The following is a 13,763-nucleotide window of genomic DNA, read 5'->3' as shown; positions in this document are numbered from 1 at the left end:
TTTAACTTCACCTCACTAACCTGTTGGCTGAGACCTGTTAACACATCCATGGCGGGGTCCCTGTCCCTCTTACAAGGAGCAAGACAGTCACATCAGCAAGAAGAGATGGGCAGTGGATGGCAGCCTTTGCCACACTGATGCTCATCTGATGCTGGAGAAGATCAAGTGGATGTGGTAAAAATATCTGTGCCTGGGATCAGTGGAGAGTCAGGACAAAATAGGGAGCTGGGTGTCTCAGAGAAGTGTCTCAAACCTCCACTGGGGAACTAAGGAGTATTTGAAGTCATTTAACTGATATCAAACTTGGAAATCCTTTCTAAGAACTGAAATGCTTTATGGGCTGTTTAATAAAGCACTTGACTGGAAAAGGAGCAAATATTTTATTAGGCTGACACTGAGTGCTTTTTGTTTCAGGTTTTGGGGGAAGCAGGGCTGGCAATTATGTTTAATTGGTATCCTTTTCCTCTTGTTATCATTGGTGTATTGATTGCTGGGAAAACAAAATGTGTGGGTTTTAAAATTTACTGTAAAGTAAGGGCTCTCTTGTTTGTTTTGTTTAGCTCTGTGTATTCAAACCAGCTCATTTTTCTTTGCTTTGCTAGCGAATATAATGTTTTGATTGAAAATGATACTAAATAATCAGTTAAATGGGATATTTAATGACAGGAAAAATCCTTCAAAATATTTTTTCCCATAGGAAAATCATGTGCTTCACTTTCCAAGCCTAAAAATGCTAGCATGAATCTGCATTCTTTGTATGATCCTACTACAAAAGTAAATATGTGGGTGCACAGCATGCATGAAAGCCATGGAGGTTAAGGTATAGTAAATCTCAGGAGCTCTGATGCAAGACAGATCCCTAGAGTAAGTTCAGTCTTTCCCTCATAGTTTTAATTTAGACATTCTTAGACTCACAGTCCATTGTCAGTTTTCCTTCCCTGTGGGAAGCTGACCTACTGTGTGAGAGGAAAGCCTGGCAGATGAGAAGAGCACTTGATACTGAGGAAGGCCTTTGTCACTGTGTCCCATAAGATCCTCACAGACACACAGCTGATGTGGGGGCTGGATGAGGAGACAGTGGATTGGAAACTGGTGGAGCAGGCCCAGCAACACAAAGTCCAGTTGGGTTGGGTGACTTGGTGTGTACTCCAGAGGTCAATGCTGCGTCCTGCCCTGCTCAGCCTCTTCATTAATGATCTGGATGATGGGCACAGTGTACCTTCAGAAGTTTGCAGATTACACAAAACTGGCAGGAGTAGCTGATACATCATAGGGTCGTGCTGCCATCCAGAAGGACATCAACAGGCAGGAGAATTGGGCTCACAGGAGCCTTGTGAAGTTTGCCAAAGAGAAATGCAAAGCCCTACACCTGGGGGAAAGCATCAGTACATGCCAGGGACCACTCACCTGGAAAGCAGCTCAGCAAGAAAGAACCTGGTGTCCTGGTGGACACCAAGTTTACCATGAGCCACAAAGATGATGGGCTAGAGCATCTCTGCTGGAGGAAGTTTGTTTTTTGGGAGGGTGCTGGTGAAAACATAAGCTTCCAGGGCTATGCAGGCAGCACCTTCCCATGGTAGGTGCTCAGGGCTGGGCACTGACACATCTGTCCTGACATGGTGCTGCAGCATGTTCCCATCCCAAGGGACTGCTTCATGCTTTGAATGAGACATCTCCACACTGCCAGCTGTATAAGGGGAAAGCTGATTTAAACAGGTACTTCCATAGTCACAAAACCAAGTAACTTGTCTTCCCAGTTTGAACAGAAATTGGGAGCAGAAAAGCTGCACTGTGTCAGAAGCCCCAGCTGGGTTGAAGGGACATCACTTAACACGTGACTCAGCAGTAATTGTGGCTGGCAAATTTATATTTGTCCTCCATGTGTCAGGTTTAATACATCAGATTTCCACGCACTGTCTCCACCTCGGAGTGTGTTTTCAGCTTACTGGAAGCTAAGCAAGTTGATGCTCTTCAGGCATTTGTGTACAATACCAAGGATAAAAAATAAACTACAACTGTAAAGGTTTTATTTTCAGAAATCTGGTGAAAGGTTCCTCCAAGTATGATGGGTCAGGGACCCTGGGAACAGGCCTACACTGCAGATATGAGAAATATTGAAGATTTGGGAATAGCAAGATCAATCTGAAATAATTTCAAGGTTGCCCTGTTTTTATAGTGCTGGCTTACATGTACTAGTGTATATGGTATCAGCAGTGGTCCTTTTGGAAGCAGAGCCCATCAGTTAAGTGTTACAACCAGTTAATGAAATAGTTTGTGAATGGAGTAAAAGAAAAGGGAAAAGGCATCCAGGAGTGCCAGCAGTAAGTGCCATCCCCTTATGCTTCGGGTATGTCAGTTTCCTCTGCAAATGTAGGGGGTTTTGTGAGGCTTTCAAATTGGGTGTAAAAATTGACTACAGGTTGAAATTTGTCAGGAAAATGTTCTATTCCTTCCACAGCATTTATTGTCTGTCTTGTATATATTGCCCTTGAGAGTGAAGGCACTGGTTTCAGGCCCATGACAGGATTTTTTTTTCAATTGTTCTGATTTGTTTTTAAATGAGAAAAAAGTGAGTTCTCTTCTCCCCAGAATGGATTGCTAACTACAAATTGTTGACAACAGCAATATAGTTAGCAAATATATGACTCTAACGTGCTCTTTGCAGGCGATTAGCCTGTGCAATAGGCAGACGGCCGTGGTATTTATTCAACTGAACTATTTAAAAGACCAAGGTACCATCGGTTAGTCAAGCTGCTGCATTTGAGAACGATCATGCTGTGTGCTGAAGCAGTGTACACATATTGTCCATGTCCCATCTATCACGTGCCATTTTGCACTGCTGTAATGATTTCCTTTCTCTCTTGTTTCCCCAGGGCTTAACAGCTTGGATGGGAGCCTTGACACAAATAGCTTTGTTTCTTGAAAGCATCCACACATGCAGCAGTGGAAAATAAACCTGTTGCATGATTTGCATTGGAGCGGTATTCTCTAGCATCTTTTGAAGTTGTCTGATGAGGTGCTTATTTTAACTGCTTCTTGGCAGCATTCAGCTCATCCTCCACAGCATAGCTTCCATAGAGTAGGAAGTACCATCAGGCAGTTCATACATGCGTGGTGAACAGAAGATGTGCAGAGGCATGGAGAGCAAAGGCTGTGGGTGTTCCATACTGGCAGTGATACCCTGGTGTAGTCCTCCCTTCTCTGTCTGGCTGGTGCCAGAGTGAACCCTGCCCATCTTTCCAGTGCCTTTCTCTCCTTGCCTTCAATTGATTTTTGAATGGAACCTCCTAAATCTTAACAGGGAGTTAGTTGTTGGGTGTTTGAGTCAAGGGACTGAGGCAGAATAGGGCAGAACTAAACTGGGATGTTTCCCTGGTGCCCCTTAGAGGAGACAGAGAAGTGTATGCTCAGTGATTCCCTTTTTGTGATGACCAAGCAGTGGTCATTGAGCCCCTCACCTTAAGAAATAGCCTGTGGGTTTCTGCTCTGCCTGCCCCATACTTCGGAGTTGTTCACCATCAGCCTGTCTGCAGGCAGAAGGGGGACAGGCCCCACTGGCCCTCATGGTGCCTCTGCACCCAGCTGACCTGGGTGGTGTATTAAAAACAGCACCACAAATGGTGCAACATGGGGGGAAGGCAAGCTCACCACTAGCTATGAGTTGATTACTGCTTTGCCCCTTGGTGCTTGAGGATTGCACTACTAAAAGCATACATGGGGCAGCCAGGATTCTCAGTCCCAGGTACCTGAATGAATAGGTTAATCTGCAGGAAATGTGAGAGGCAAACACTGCTGAAATAGTTTGTGGGTTGCACGTGGGAGAGCCTACCTGTGTGTTGTGTTAATAATAGTTCTGTGTATTTGGCATATGAAAGCTCACTTTATTCAAGTACATTTTTTCTATTCTAGCAACAAAACAATAGTAATAATTTGGTAAAGCCTTTGTGTATGGCTGAAAACTATAGAGATCAAAATTTGTAGCATGGAAGATGATTTGTAGTTGTTTGGATCAGTGACATCAAGCAGCGAGTTTTGGGAAAACACTGAAGTCCATATCCAACCATAATTTTGTCCCTGAGCAGCTCGATTAAGTCAAGATTTTTAATTTTCTGTTTGCTACTGTGTTTATACTCAAGGGAAGCCCCATTTTTCCAGGAGATACTGAGCCAGGCATCCCACAAAGGGAGCATCTAATCCTTTCCCACGGTGTGCACAGTACAATTTGAGTTCTGTGTAGACATGAGGTACAAGCCATGGTACAGACAAGCAGGCAGAGCGCAGGGAGAGCTGTGCTGCAGCCCCACAGGAAGGCACCCAGCAGCCCTGAGAAAAGTCTGTTGCACAGCCATCAGCAGGAGATAAAAAAAATAAGCTGGAGTTATCACTACCCTTTAAAAGCATTTGTGTATAGCTAAGATACCATTTCCTGTACAGTCACACACATCATTGCACAGTGCCATGAACTTCGCTGTTATCAGCACCCTGATGGGAAAGCTCGGGTTATTTACAGTAGGGCTTGTTTCAGGGTTTCAAGCTTCTTTTCAGTTAAAACCAACAGCAAATTAAATATAAAATAGATAAGTAGGGAAAGTGAAATTGATTGTCCAGGACTGAGGTATGATAGGCAGAGAAAACTTAAGGCACTTCCTCTAGGTTACATTACCTTCTTTTATGTATATTAGATACATGAAACTTACTTTAAAAACTGGGCAACTGAATTTATGTTTAGTGAAGCAGCAATTTTAGATGACCGAAAAAAAATCCCAAACCCCAGCACATGCTTCAGGTTGATTTTGTTTACAGCAGTAGTATAGCTAACACTGTTAATACCAATATTGAAATTTTACTTTTGTTTCAGTCACTTCCATGAGGATTTAGAGTTTTGTATTGTGTACACTATATATGTAGTATATAAAAAAGGAGTCCAGGAACTACAAAATGCCTTTGGACAACTTCAGTCAGTCTCTTGATCTCAGATGTTCAAAGTTTCCTCATTTGAGACTTGGGGACTTGGATCCTTTTCTCTCTGCCTGCTTACTGACCTTGATAATAGATTTTTAGTCTAACACGTGTTTAGCAGCCCTGGGATTCCCTCCCAAATGAGACTAAAAATAGCTTTACAGGGAACAAGATCAAGTTGTGCTGGACTCTACTGTACCTCGCAGCCAGCTACTGCCAAACTGCAGGCTGTGGGCCGGATCAGGAAATAATTTTAAGTATGTACCTATATATTTTTTATATGTTAGTTTTTTTTTTTCTGTAGTGATGACATGCTCAAGAAGCAGGTGTACTGGAAGTACAGAAAGGTACATTCACTTGTACATACGAAACGTGAGGGGGGGGACCCCACCCCAAACCCATAAACCTGGGTCAAGGGCTGCCTTTCTTGTCTCTTTCCCCCACACAGTGGGGCCCTCCCAGAGGTAGTGACCTGGCTCCCAACAATGTATATTTACAGATCCCAGGCACATAGAGGATTCACTGTGGAAAACAATGCTTGACTGTGCTTTGAAAAAAAACAGGCAAGATTACAGGCTTTTCTCTGTGATTTCTGAGGGTGATAGATGAGCTTTTCTTCTCCCCATCTTGGTATTTCCTCTGCCTCCAGCCCTGTCACCTTTTAAAGCAGCAATGGGGGAATTTTACTGTGTTTTATACTTTCATCCTCAGCAGTGATCTGTCTCTTCCTCCGTGGATCCCTACAGCGTGCTAATCCCTCAAGTCTCTTACACAGCATAATTTTCATCTTAATTTTTCTGTTCCTCAGTGTTTAATGGGTTTGCTGGGGGAGCAGGGGGTGGTTTCATGTCCTGACCAGATCATTAATTCTATATGAAAACACCCCAATCTCACACTTCTCAAGCAAACAGAAACATTGGGAAGAGGCAGTGTCATGTGCAGAACACTCACTCAGCTGTGCTGCAGCAGCTGGAGGAGCAAAGATGTTGGTGAGCACTGCAGAGACCAGAATGGTCATTTGAAAAACAGGGAGGAAGAGATTATGTAAGAGCAGTAGAAAATGGCTTTTTAATTTCTTAGCAGAAATGACTATGTCTTTTTTTTTTTCAGCTTAATCTGCTGAGCTGTCTCCTCATAGTCTTTATTTTTATAAACAGTTACTCTTCTTTTTTTTTTCAAAACAACACTGTCCCAATGGTTTTCTTACTGATTCTTGTCACTTTCTGAATAAGGAATTTGATTTTTGCTCCTCTTTTCAGTGCTTGGGCATCTCTGCCTTCCTGTCTCAGCCAAAGCTGGAAAAAAGGAAACAAAAAAAAAACCAAAAAACCAAAAACCCAACCCTATATTTGTGAATCTTTTCTGCAGAGCATTTCATGAGATGGGAAAAATCCAGAATTATTCTCCTTAAGCCAGCAGCAGGAGGGGAAAATGAATGATTCATATGTTTACTTTTAAAAATCCTTTTTAAGAACTCAAATGCACCTGATAAATTGTTAGCATTTCACCCAACCAGCCTCTGCTATCAGCTCCTAGCATTTATGTAGATAGCCCTGTGCTCATGTAGTATCTCACTATCAAATCCGAGGATTTACAGGTCTCAGGAGAGATTTAGTAGATTACCCACTTCCTTGCCTTCAACATTTTTTAGCCTCTGTGGGGTTTTGGTTTTTTCCCCTTTCCCTTGGCCTCTTTGCAGGTTTGTTGGTCTTACAAACATCTGTGCCAGGAAATTATTTCTGTGAGCACTAGAGCCATGTAAAGGGTTCTTTACATGCTCTTTGACTCAGGCACATCCCCAAGCTGGGACCATTCACCCAGACAATTTCAGTTTCAGAGTGGTGGTGCTCTCCCTGTCATCTCCTGTCGTCCCAGGACCAGTGTGCCTGCAGGACATGGGGAAGTATCTTGCTCCAATGGGCCAGGGTAGCCAGGCAGTGGTGATGGCACATCATTTGCTTATAGGGAGCAAGATTCAGCTGTGTGCTGGTGAAAAATGCACATTTGGGGTGTGCTGGTGCTTTCCCATGGTAACAGAGTTGAAACTGGACAAGTTTCCATGGTGATTATTACTACATCAGGATTCTCTTCACACTTCAGGAGAGGCACGGGCAGCACCAGGCAAAGCAGCCAGGAATCAGCCAAAGTCTGCTGGCAGCAGCTCACAGGGCAGAAATTATTTATCCTTCTAAATAAATGGGTATAGTGCCATTAATTTACTGATTTTTTTTTTCCATTTTTTTCCCCAGGGAAGTGTTGATCTTTAGGGGAAACGGGCTGCGCATTTCATCATGATCATGAACAGAAAACATCCCTGTCCTTTTTTAATTGCCATTTGCTTGGTTGATATAAGAGTTGGGCTGTCAAAATGGATTTTAAGTGCTTTTGTTTTGTTTTTTTTCCCCAAGTCTTTAATGAATCAGGTGCCTGGTTCACATTACTGTCTCTGTCTAACTCTGTGGCAGGGTGAACGCTGGGGTTTGGTTTGGTCTTGCTTTGCCGTTGCGTTGTCATGCTCCTTTCTGATCCTGCATATGGCAGTTTTGGGATGAAAAAGAGACAAATATTGAAGGGGAATGAAGTACCCTTCACGAATGGTTGAATATTTCTTGGCTGCAGTATTTTTAGAAATGTTTGTTTTGGCGCTTCTGTTGAGTTAAAACAACATGCTGTCACTCAGCTCTGATGTGCATTGTCATTATGTGAAGCTTTGTTTAAAAATGTGGAATGGGCATCCTGAGTCCTTGTTTAAGGCTGTGTACTGAGAGGTTTTTTGGCTGCAGGCAGTCCTTAAGACCATGTTTATGGCTAAATATAAGTTCCTCAAAGTGTTTTGCACAACACTCAGCGCTGTATGTATATCCAGCATTTCTGTATGTATAGTACCCTGTATTACGGAGCCGTTAGCTTGAAGTGTGGAAACATTTAACGGCTTTTCTATGGTGACGGGGTCTTTAAAGGCAATTGCAAATATTATTTTAGGGAAGAGATTTATGTGGTGCCTAAAATATGTTTCTGGCTTGCAGGCCGAATTATGTCGGTGCTGATGCTCCTGGCAGCGTGGAGCCGCCGTGGGTCCCACTGACAGCAATGTAGAGGTGGTGCTGGCAGAGCCCAAGAACCCCTGCGGCATGGAGGAGCTGTACAAGGATGCCTCAAACCTACCTGTGGATGTCACCAACTCACCCTCGGCGATGGCAAACAACAAGCTGGAAAATGGGGTGGCCCAGCTGATCACAGCAGAGGCTTGGAACATCAACTCGGCCGACCTGATGAAGAAAGCCCTTTCTCCGCTGGTGACAGTCCCCGCGCCCTCCATCCTGACGCCACCGGCCGAGTCGCAGAGCGGGGTGGCCCTGAAGGTGGCGGCCACCGTGCTGCAGCCCATCTGCCTGGGGGACAGCCCCGTGGTCCTGCCCATCCACCTGCAGGTCGCCGGCAGTGCAGCCCCGCAGATGCCAGCCACCAATGCTGCCACCCCGTACGTGATGACCACCCAGGGCCCCGTCCCGCTGCCCGTCCTCCTGGAGCAGCACGTCTTCCAGCACCTGAACTCGCCCCTGGTGCTGCCCCCGGGGGCTGCCTGCCCCGCCAGCCCCCTGCACGCCGGCCTCTTCCCCGGCACGGCCACCCCCGTTGGGCAGCCCCAGCTCCTGGACCCCAAGCCCTCCGGCCAGGCGCAGGAGCCCGTCCTGCCCCCCGTCTTTCAGACACCGGGATTCGCCGCCGTCCTTCAGGACCTGTTTCCCTCACAGGGCGCCCTGGGCTCAGCCCCCTGTCAGCCGCCTCCCGACTACGCCACCCTCCCACCCCAGGCCTTCAGCTCGCCCCTGTCCCCGCTGGTGCCCCCTGCTACGCTGCTGGTGCCCTACCCCGTTATCGTGCCCCTGCCCGTCCCCATCCCCATCCCCATCCCCGTCCCCATCCCTGTGCCCCACGGCGCCGAGGCCAAGGCGGCCCCTGACCCACCCAAGCCGCCACTCTTCACCCCCCATTCCTGCAAGGGCACCCAGACACCCCTGGAGAAGGAGGAGACGAAGCCCTTCGAACTCCTCCACCCACGGGAGTTTCCCCAGCTGAGCCGTCACACTGTCATCAAGATGGGCGGTGAGAACGAGGCGCTGGACCTCTCCATGAAAGGGCCGCCCGCGCTTCGGGCCAGCGAGGCCGCGCCGCCGCCGCCGCCCGACGACGGGGCGCTGGACCTGTCCCTTGCCTCCTGTCGCAAGCCGGGGGGGCCGCACGGGGAGGCGGCCGGCCCTGGCCCCGCCACCACCGCCGAGGTCGGTGCCCACCCCGCGCCGGACAAGCTCCCCGGGCCGACCGCCCCCTTCGCACCCTGCAAGCCCCCCGAGGCGGCGGGCAAGGCGGAGGGCAGGGGCGCGGGCGGCGGCGCGGCCGAGCTGCTGCGGCAGCCGCAGAAGTGGCTGGTGGAACAGGCGGGCAGGGCGGGCTGCGAGCCCAAGGCCGGCAACAACATCGAGATCGTCAGCACCTCGCAGACAGCCAAAGTCATCGTTTCCGTCAAGGATGCCGTGCCCACCATCTTCTGCGGCAAGATCAAGGGCCTGTCGGGGGTCTCCACCAAAAACTTTTCCTTCAAAAGGGACCTGCCCCAGGACTCGGTGCTGCAGTGCTACGATGTGAAGAGCCCGCCCGAGCCCCGGGACAGCGCCGAGGCCCTCAGGAAACCCGTCAAAAACAGGAGCGTAAAGCTAAAGAAAATGAACTCGCCGGAGATACATATTCTTCCAATCAAGAAGCAACGGCTGGCTGCCTTTTTTCCAAGAAAGTAAATTATGGGTTTTTAGAATTTTAAGATTATTATGAGAAGAAGAAAAAATAATAAAAAAGATGCACTCGGTTTTAAACTCATTTAAAACTTTAAACTATCTTTGTAAGTTATTTTTGGGGGAAGAGGGAGAGGATTGGATGTAGAGTCCCTATAAGCTGGGTTGGTTTGGTTTTTTCTTTTGTTTTCGTTTTTTTCTTTTTTTTTGTTACCCAATTTTGACTTTTCATGGGAAACTGAATAAAAAGCAACCTATTTTTCAAGCAGATTGCACATTTTGCAGCTTTAATGGAGTAATGGATGAGTCAGAGGGGTAAGAGCTATTTTCACTGCCATAAAGTGCTTTGATGATGTAACTCTTCATAACAGTCGGAATGGAAATTTCAAAATAAATGTTTGTACGTGCTAATTGGTTGCAGCATTCTTTTCTCATTTCCGAATCGCTTTCAGTCTACACAGAGGGTTGTGCAAAAAGTCTGTAAGCTGTAAAGTGCCCCAACTGACTTGTGATGAGCCTAAAATGTTAAAAAAAAAAAAAAAAGGCTAAGAAAAATTATTTTGTCCCACAAGCAGTGTCAAAGAGCACGTCACAACAGCTGCTAATGATGCACCCAGATGAGCTACCAGAGGAGTGAGTGCTACAAGATAGTGCACCCTTAAGACAGGGTCACTGTGAGAGACCCATAGCAAACCATCTTAAGTAATGCTATCAGTCATTTAAAATAGAAAAGCCTAAAAGTCAGGGGAATTCGGTTGCCAGGGGGCAGGAGAGGAAAAAAGAATCACATAATTTTTCCCAGCTGACTACAGCTATATGGAAAAGTTGTTTATTGTTAGTTTTCTACGTTTCTTTGATGGCTGAAATCAATGCACGTAAAAGAGCAGAGCTGTGTAACTTTATCACTCAGTAGTATAGAAAGCCACCCACGTCAGTGGAGAAATGTGAATGTACAATTAAATAAAAGTTCTGCTAGGTTACAGCTTTGCACTTGTCTGTGGAAATGAGCTGGAGGTGAATTACTGTCTGTTGGCTTCGAAGTTCACACAGCTCACTGGTAAAAACATCCTGACAGGACAAATGTGAGAGCAGGAGGACAATTTTTGGTGGGCGCTGCCTTTTTTGTGACTAAACCTGTAGAAATCTTTTGTTACCATTTCAAATTATGTGTTCTGGCAGCGTACCAGGACTGCCTAAGTAAAAAAAGCCATTGTAAAGCCATCCGCTGGATGCTGTCACAAGCTAACTGTGCCTGCCTTTGCATAGCTGCAGCCAACCTACTTCTAAGACTCCTCTTGGACAGCTTTGGGAAGGTTTTTGCAGTTGTTCATACAATGAGAAGTTGCTCAAAGGAGCAGCTTCAGTGTCTCAAGTCTACTCACACCCAGTGTTGTGCCAAAATCTGCTCTAAGTTTTGATAGCAGCAGACACCAGTTCAAGAATTGGAAAATGAATCTGCACTATGAGGTTAGGAAGGACATGATATTTCTCTTTTCCTTGGCTGAAGGATCGCTGCCTTCTTGCTTTAATACAAAAATGGTAGACTTTCACATAGGCACAGCATTTTAAAGCCTTTTATTTTTCCCTGAGGTGGCAGAACTGACAATGTTCAGAAGAGCATAAAGTGTTGATGGATTCATTAATGTTTAGTCATCTGACTGTATTTTTTAAATTTTTTTTTCTTAATTGAACATACTCAACTACTTTGTTTTTCTCCTTTCAAGAAACTGCTAATGAAAAATATCATCTGGTTATTGCAGTGCAAAGGCTGAGGATTTCAACGTCCCTTGGGATGGCCATCCCAGTTGTCACTGTCCCCTTCTAATTCAGCCTTCCCATTCTAGAGTGTCAGAAAACCTTCTGAAAATGTCAATTTCCCTCAGGGCTATACCAGAGCAAAATAAGGCAGTCACCGACATGATGCTGTAATTTTTATTTTGCAGTTGACAGAAGCAAGTTGAAAATAAGTTTTAATTTATTTTTTTTTTAAGAAGTGTTTCACACTGGTGGTGGCATCTGCTGCACGAATTGCCCCAATCCTTGCTGTCCTTGCATGAGTCATTCCCCACGGCATCCTCAGCAGGCAGAGAGGGCCTTCATCCAGTGCTGCCCCTCCTGCTGGCCGCAGGATGGCTGGGACAGGCAGAGCCTGTTGGTGGCACTGGCTGCAGGTGCTCAGCTTTTCTTTCCCTCCTCTCCTTCAGAGGCCTTTGCAGGGAGCACCAATGCTGAGGGTACCTCCCAGCCCACTCTGCACACAGAGAGGTCTGATTTAATTGAATTTAGACCACAGGCTCCAGAAACCCTGACAACAAATTAGGCTAAATCAGCTTTATGACATTATAAACCCATACAAGCACTGTCAAACACCCAATGCCTGGGGACAAATTGAGTTTAAAGCCAACTGGTATGGGTTGTAACAGTAGACCAAACCTGCAGCCATGTGGCTGCATCTTGCCCCAGTCCCTTGGAGGAGTAACTGCAACTTCTTCCTCTGAAGCAGGGCTGAGGAAAACCAGAGCAGGCTCCAATTATCCTAACATCCCTCTGTGCCACTCCAGGACAGCCTCCCCAGCTTTACAGGCCCAGGATGGGCAGGCTCCCTGGAACTGCTACTTGCCACCAACATCCCCAGAGACTGTGACACAGGCTGGAGCCACTCCCATGGAAATGGGTAAGCAGAGCAGACTGGGTTCACCCACCCTGCTGCCTGGCTTTTCCATTGCTTAAACTGCAGGGGCAGGGGGAATATTCTCAAAAGCGTCTTCCTAGGAAGGCTTAGGGCAGCTCACACTCCCTTATCCTGCTGCCATTTCATGCAACCCCAGGCTTCAAGGCTGTGCCACGGGAAGAGGAGCCACACAATGGCACCTCTCCTGCAGCTGAACTCTGTTGGGAAAATCATGCTAAGCAGGGACCTTTTGCCTCCCACCACCCTTGTGTGTGAAGCACAAGTCCTACATCCCATCAGCACGGGGGAGAAGCAGCCGTAGAACAAAGTACTTAATTATACCAAGACTGAGCACTTTAACCTCCTCCTCCTCCTTGCCTCTAGCAGCAATTACAGTTTTTGTATATTGGGCCATTAATTTTCTACAGGGCTACATTTTAACTGCTTCTGAAACTTCTGTATGAGGAGAAGGACATGGAGCTGCATCATGATATATGGAGCTTCCATTTCTGGTGGCTGTTAATGGAGTCATTAATACCTCTAGTGAAGTTGAAGGGTAAGTCATTAAGCTGTAATGGTAGGAGGAAGACATTTTACAATGATGAGTATATGCAAGAGGGAAAGAGGAGAGGGAGAAAGGAGCTGTGCCTAGAGGAGCACCCCTTGTTGGCTCCAGTCTCCATGTGACTTGGACTTTGGGTGTGGGGTCTTGTTAGGGAGTGAGTGAGAGGGTAGAAGTTTGCGGGATCATACTACCTTTCCCTCTGCTCTCTTCCCTCTGTCAGGCAGGGGCTTTGCAGGAATCCAGAAACTAAATCCAACTAAAGGCAGGCAGAAGGGCTGCACATCTCAGATGAAGGCCATGGGACAGGGCAGCCCTGGGGTCAGGAGTGCTCAGATGTACCAGCTTTCCTACACAGGACAGCCTTTCCCCTGTGGTGGCCAAAGCACAGCTCCAGGACCAGGGGTACACACTTAAGGCTTCCACATGTGAAACTAGCTGTTAGTAAAATTAATTAATCCAAAAGAATAATGAGCAGCTTCTCAGACAGGGTACTTATCTGGACTGGGCATTTTCTAGGTTGGGAGAACACCAAGCAGTCAGGTAAAGCAGAGACAACTGTAAGTGCAAGGAAAAGATAGAGAATAGGGAGAGATAAGCAGGCAATGGAAGCTGAGACAAGATCCAAGCATTGCACCTTTATTTAAGTTAGCAAGCAGCCAGACAGAGAATGAAAGGGAGAAGCAAAACGATGACCTTTGGCCATGAGCTGCTGACAGAGAAAAGAAAGGTATCACCTTCAAAGACACCTCGGGCCACTCATTGAGAGTGAGGAGAAAGG

General features: G+C 46.6%; 1 protein-coding gene across 5 annotated transcripts in view; it reads left to right on the top strand.

The window, feature by feature from the left end:
* The window catches only part of RAI2 (retinoic acid induced 2), a 45,212-nt gene extending 35,052 nt beyond the window's left edge, over nucleotides 1-10,160 (top strand). For all 5 annotated transcript variants that reach the window (XM_014260655.2, XM_088051494.1, XM_088051491.1 and 2 more), the window contains exon 2: nucleotides 7,986-10,160. In XM_014260655.2, coding sequence (XP_014116130.2) covers nucleotides 8,091-9,755 — 1,665 coding nt within the window. In that variant the 5' untranslated portion in view covers nucleotides 7,986-8,090 and the 3' untranslated portion in view covers nucleotides 9,756-10,160. The remainder of the gene's footprint in view (nucleotides 1-7,985) is intronic.
* The last annotated feature ends 3,603 nt before the right edge of the window (nucleotides 10,161-13,763 follow it).

Source organism: Pseudopodoces humilis, chromosome 2, assembly GCF_049639895.1.
Source record: "Pseudopodoces humilis isolate 2021_Gansu_Grassland_sample_001 chromosome 2, ASM4963989v1, whole genome shotgun sequence".
In the NCBI taxonomy this organism is placed as follows: Eukaryota; Metazoa; Chordata; class Aves; order Passeriformes; family Paridae; genus Pseudopodoces; species Pseudopodoces humilis.
Note: the sequence above shows the minus strand (reverse complement) of the source record. Positions and strands in the feature narration are given on the sequence as shown.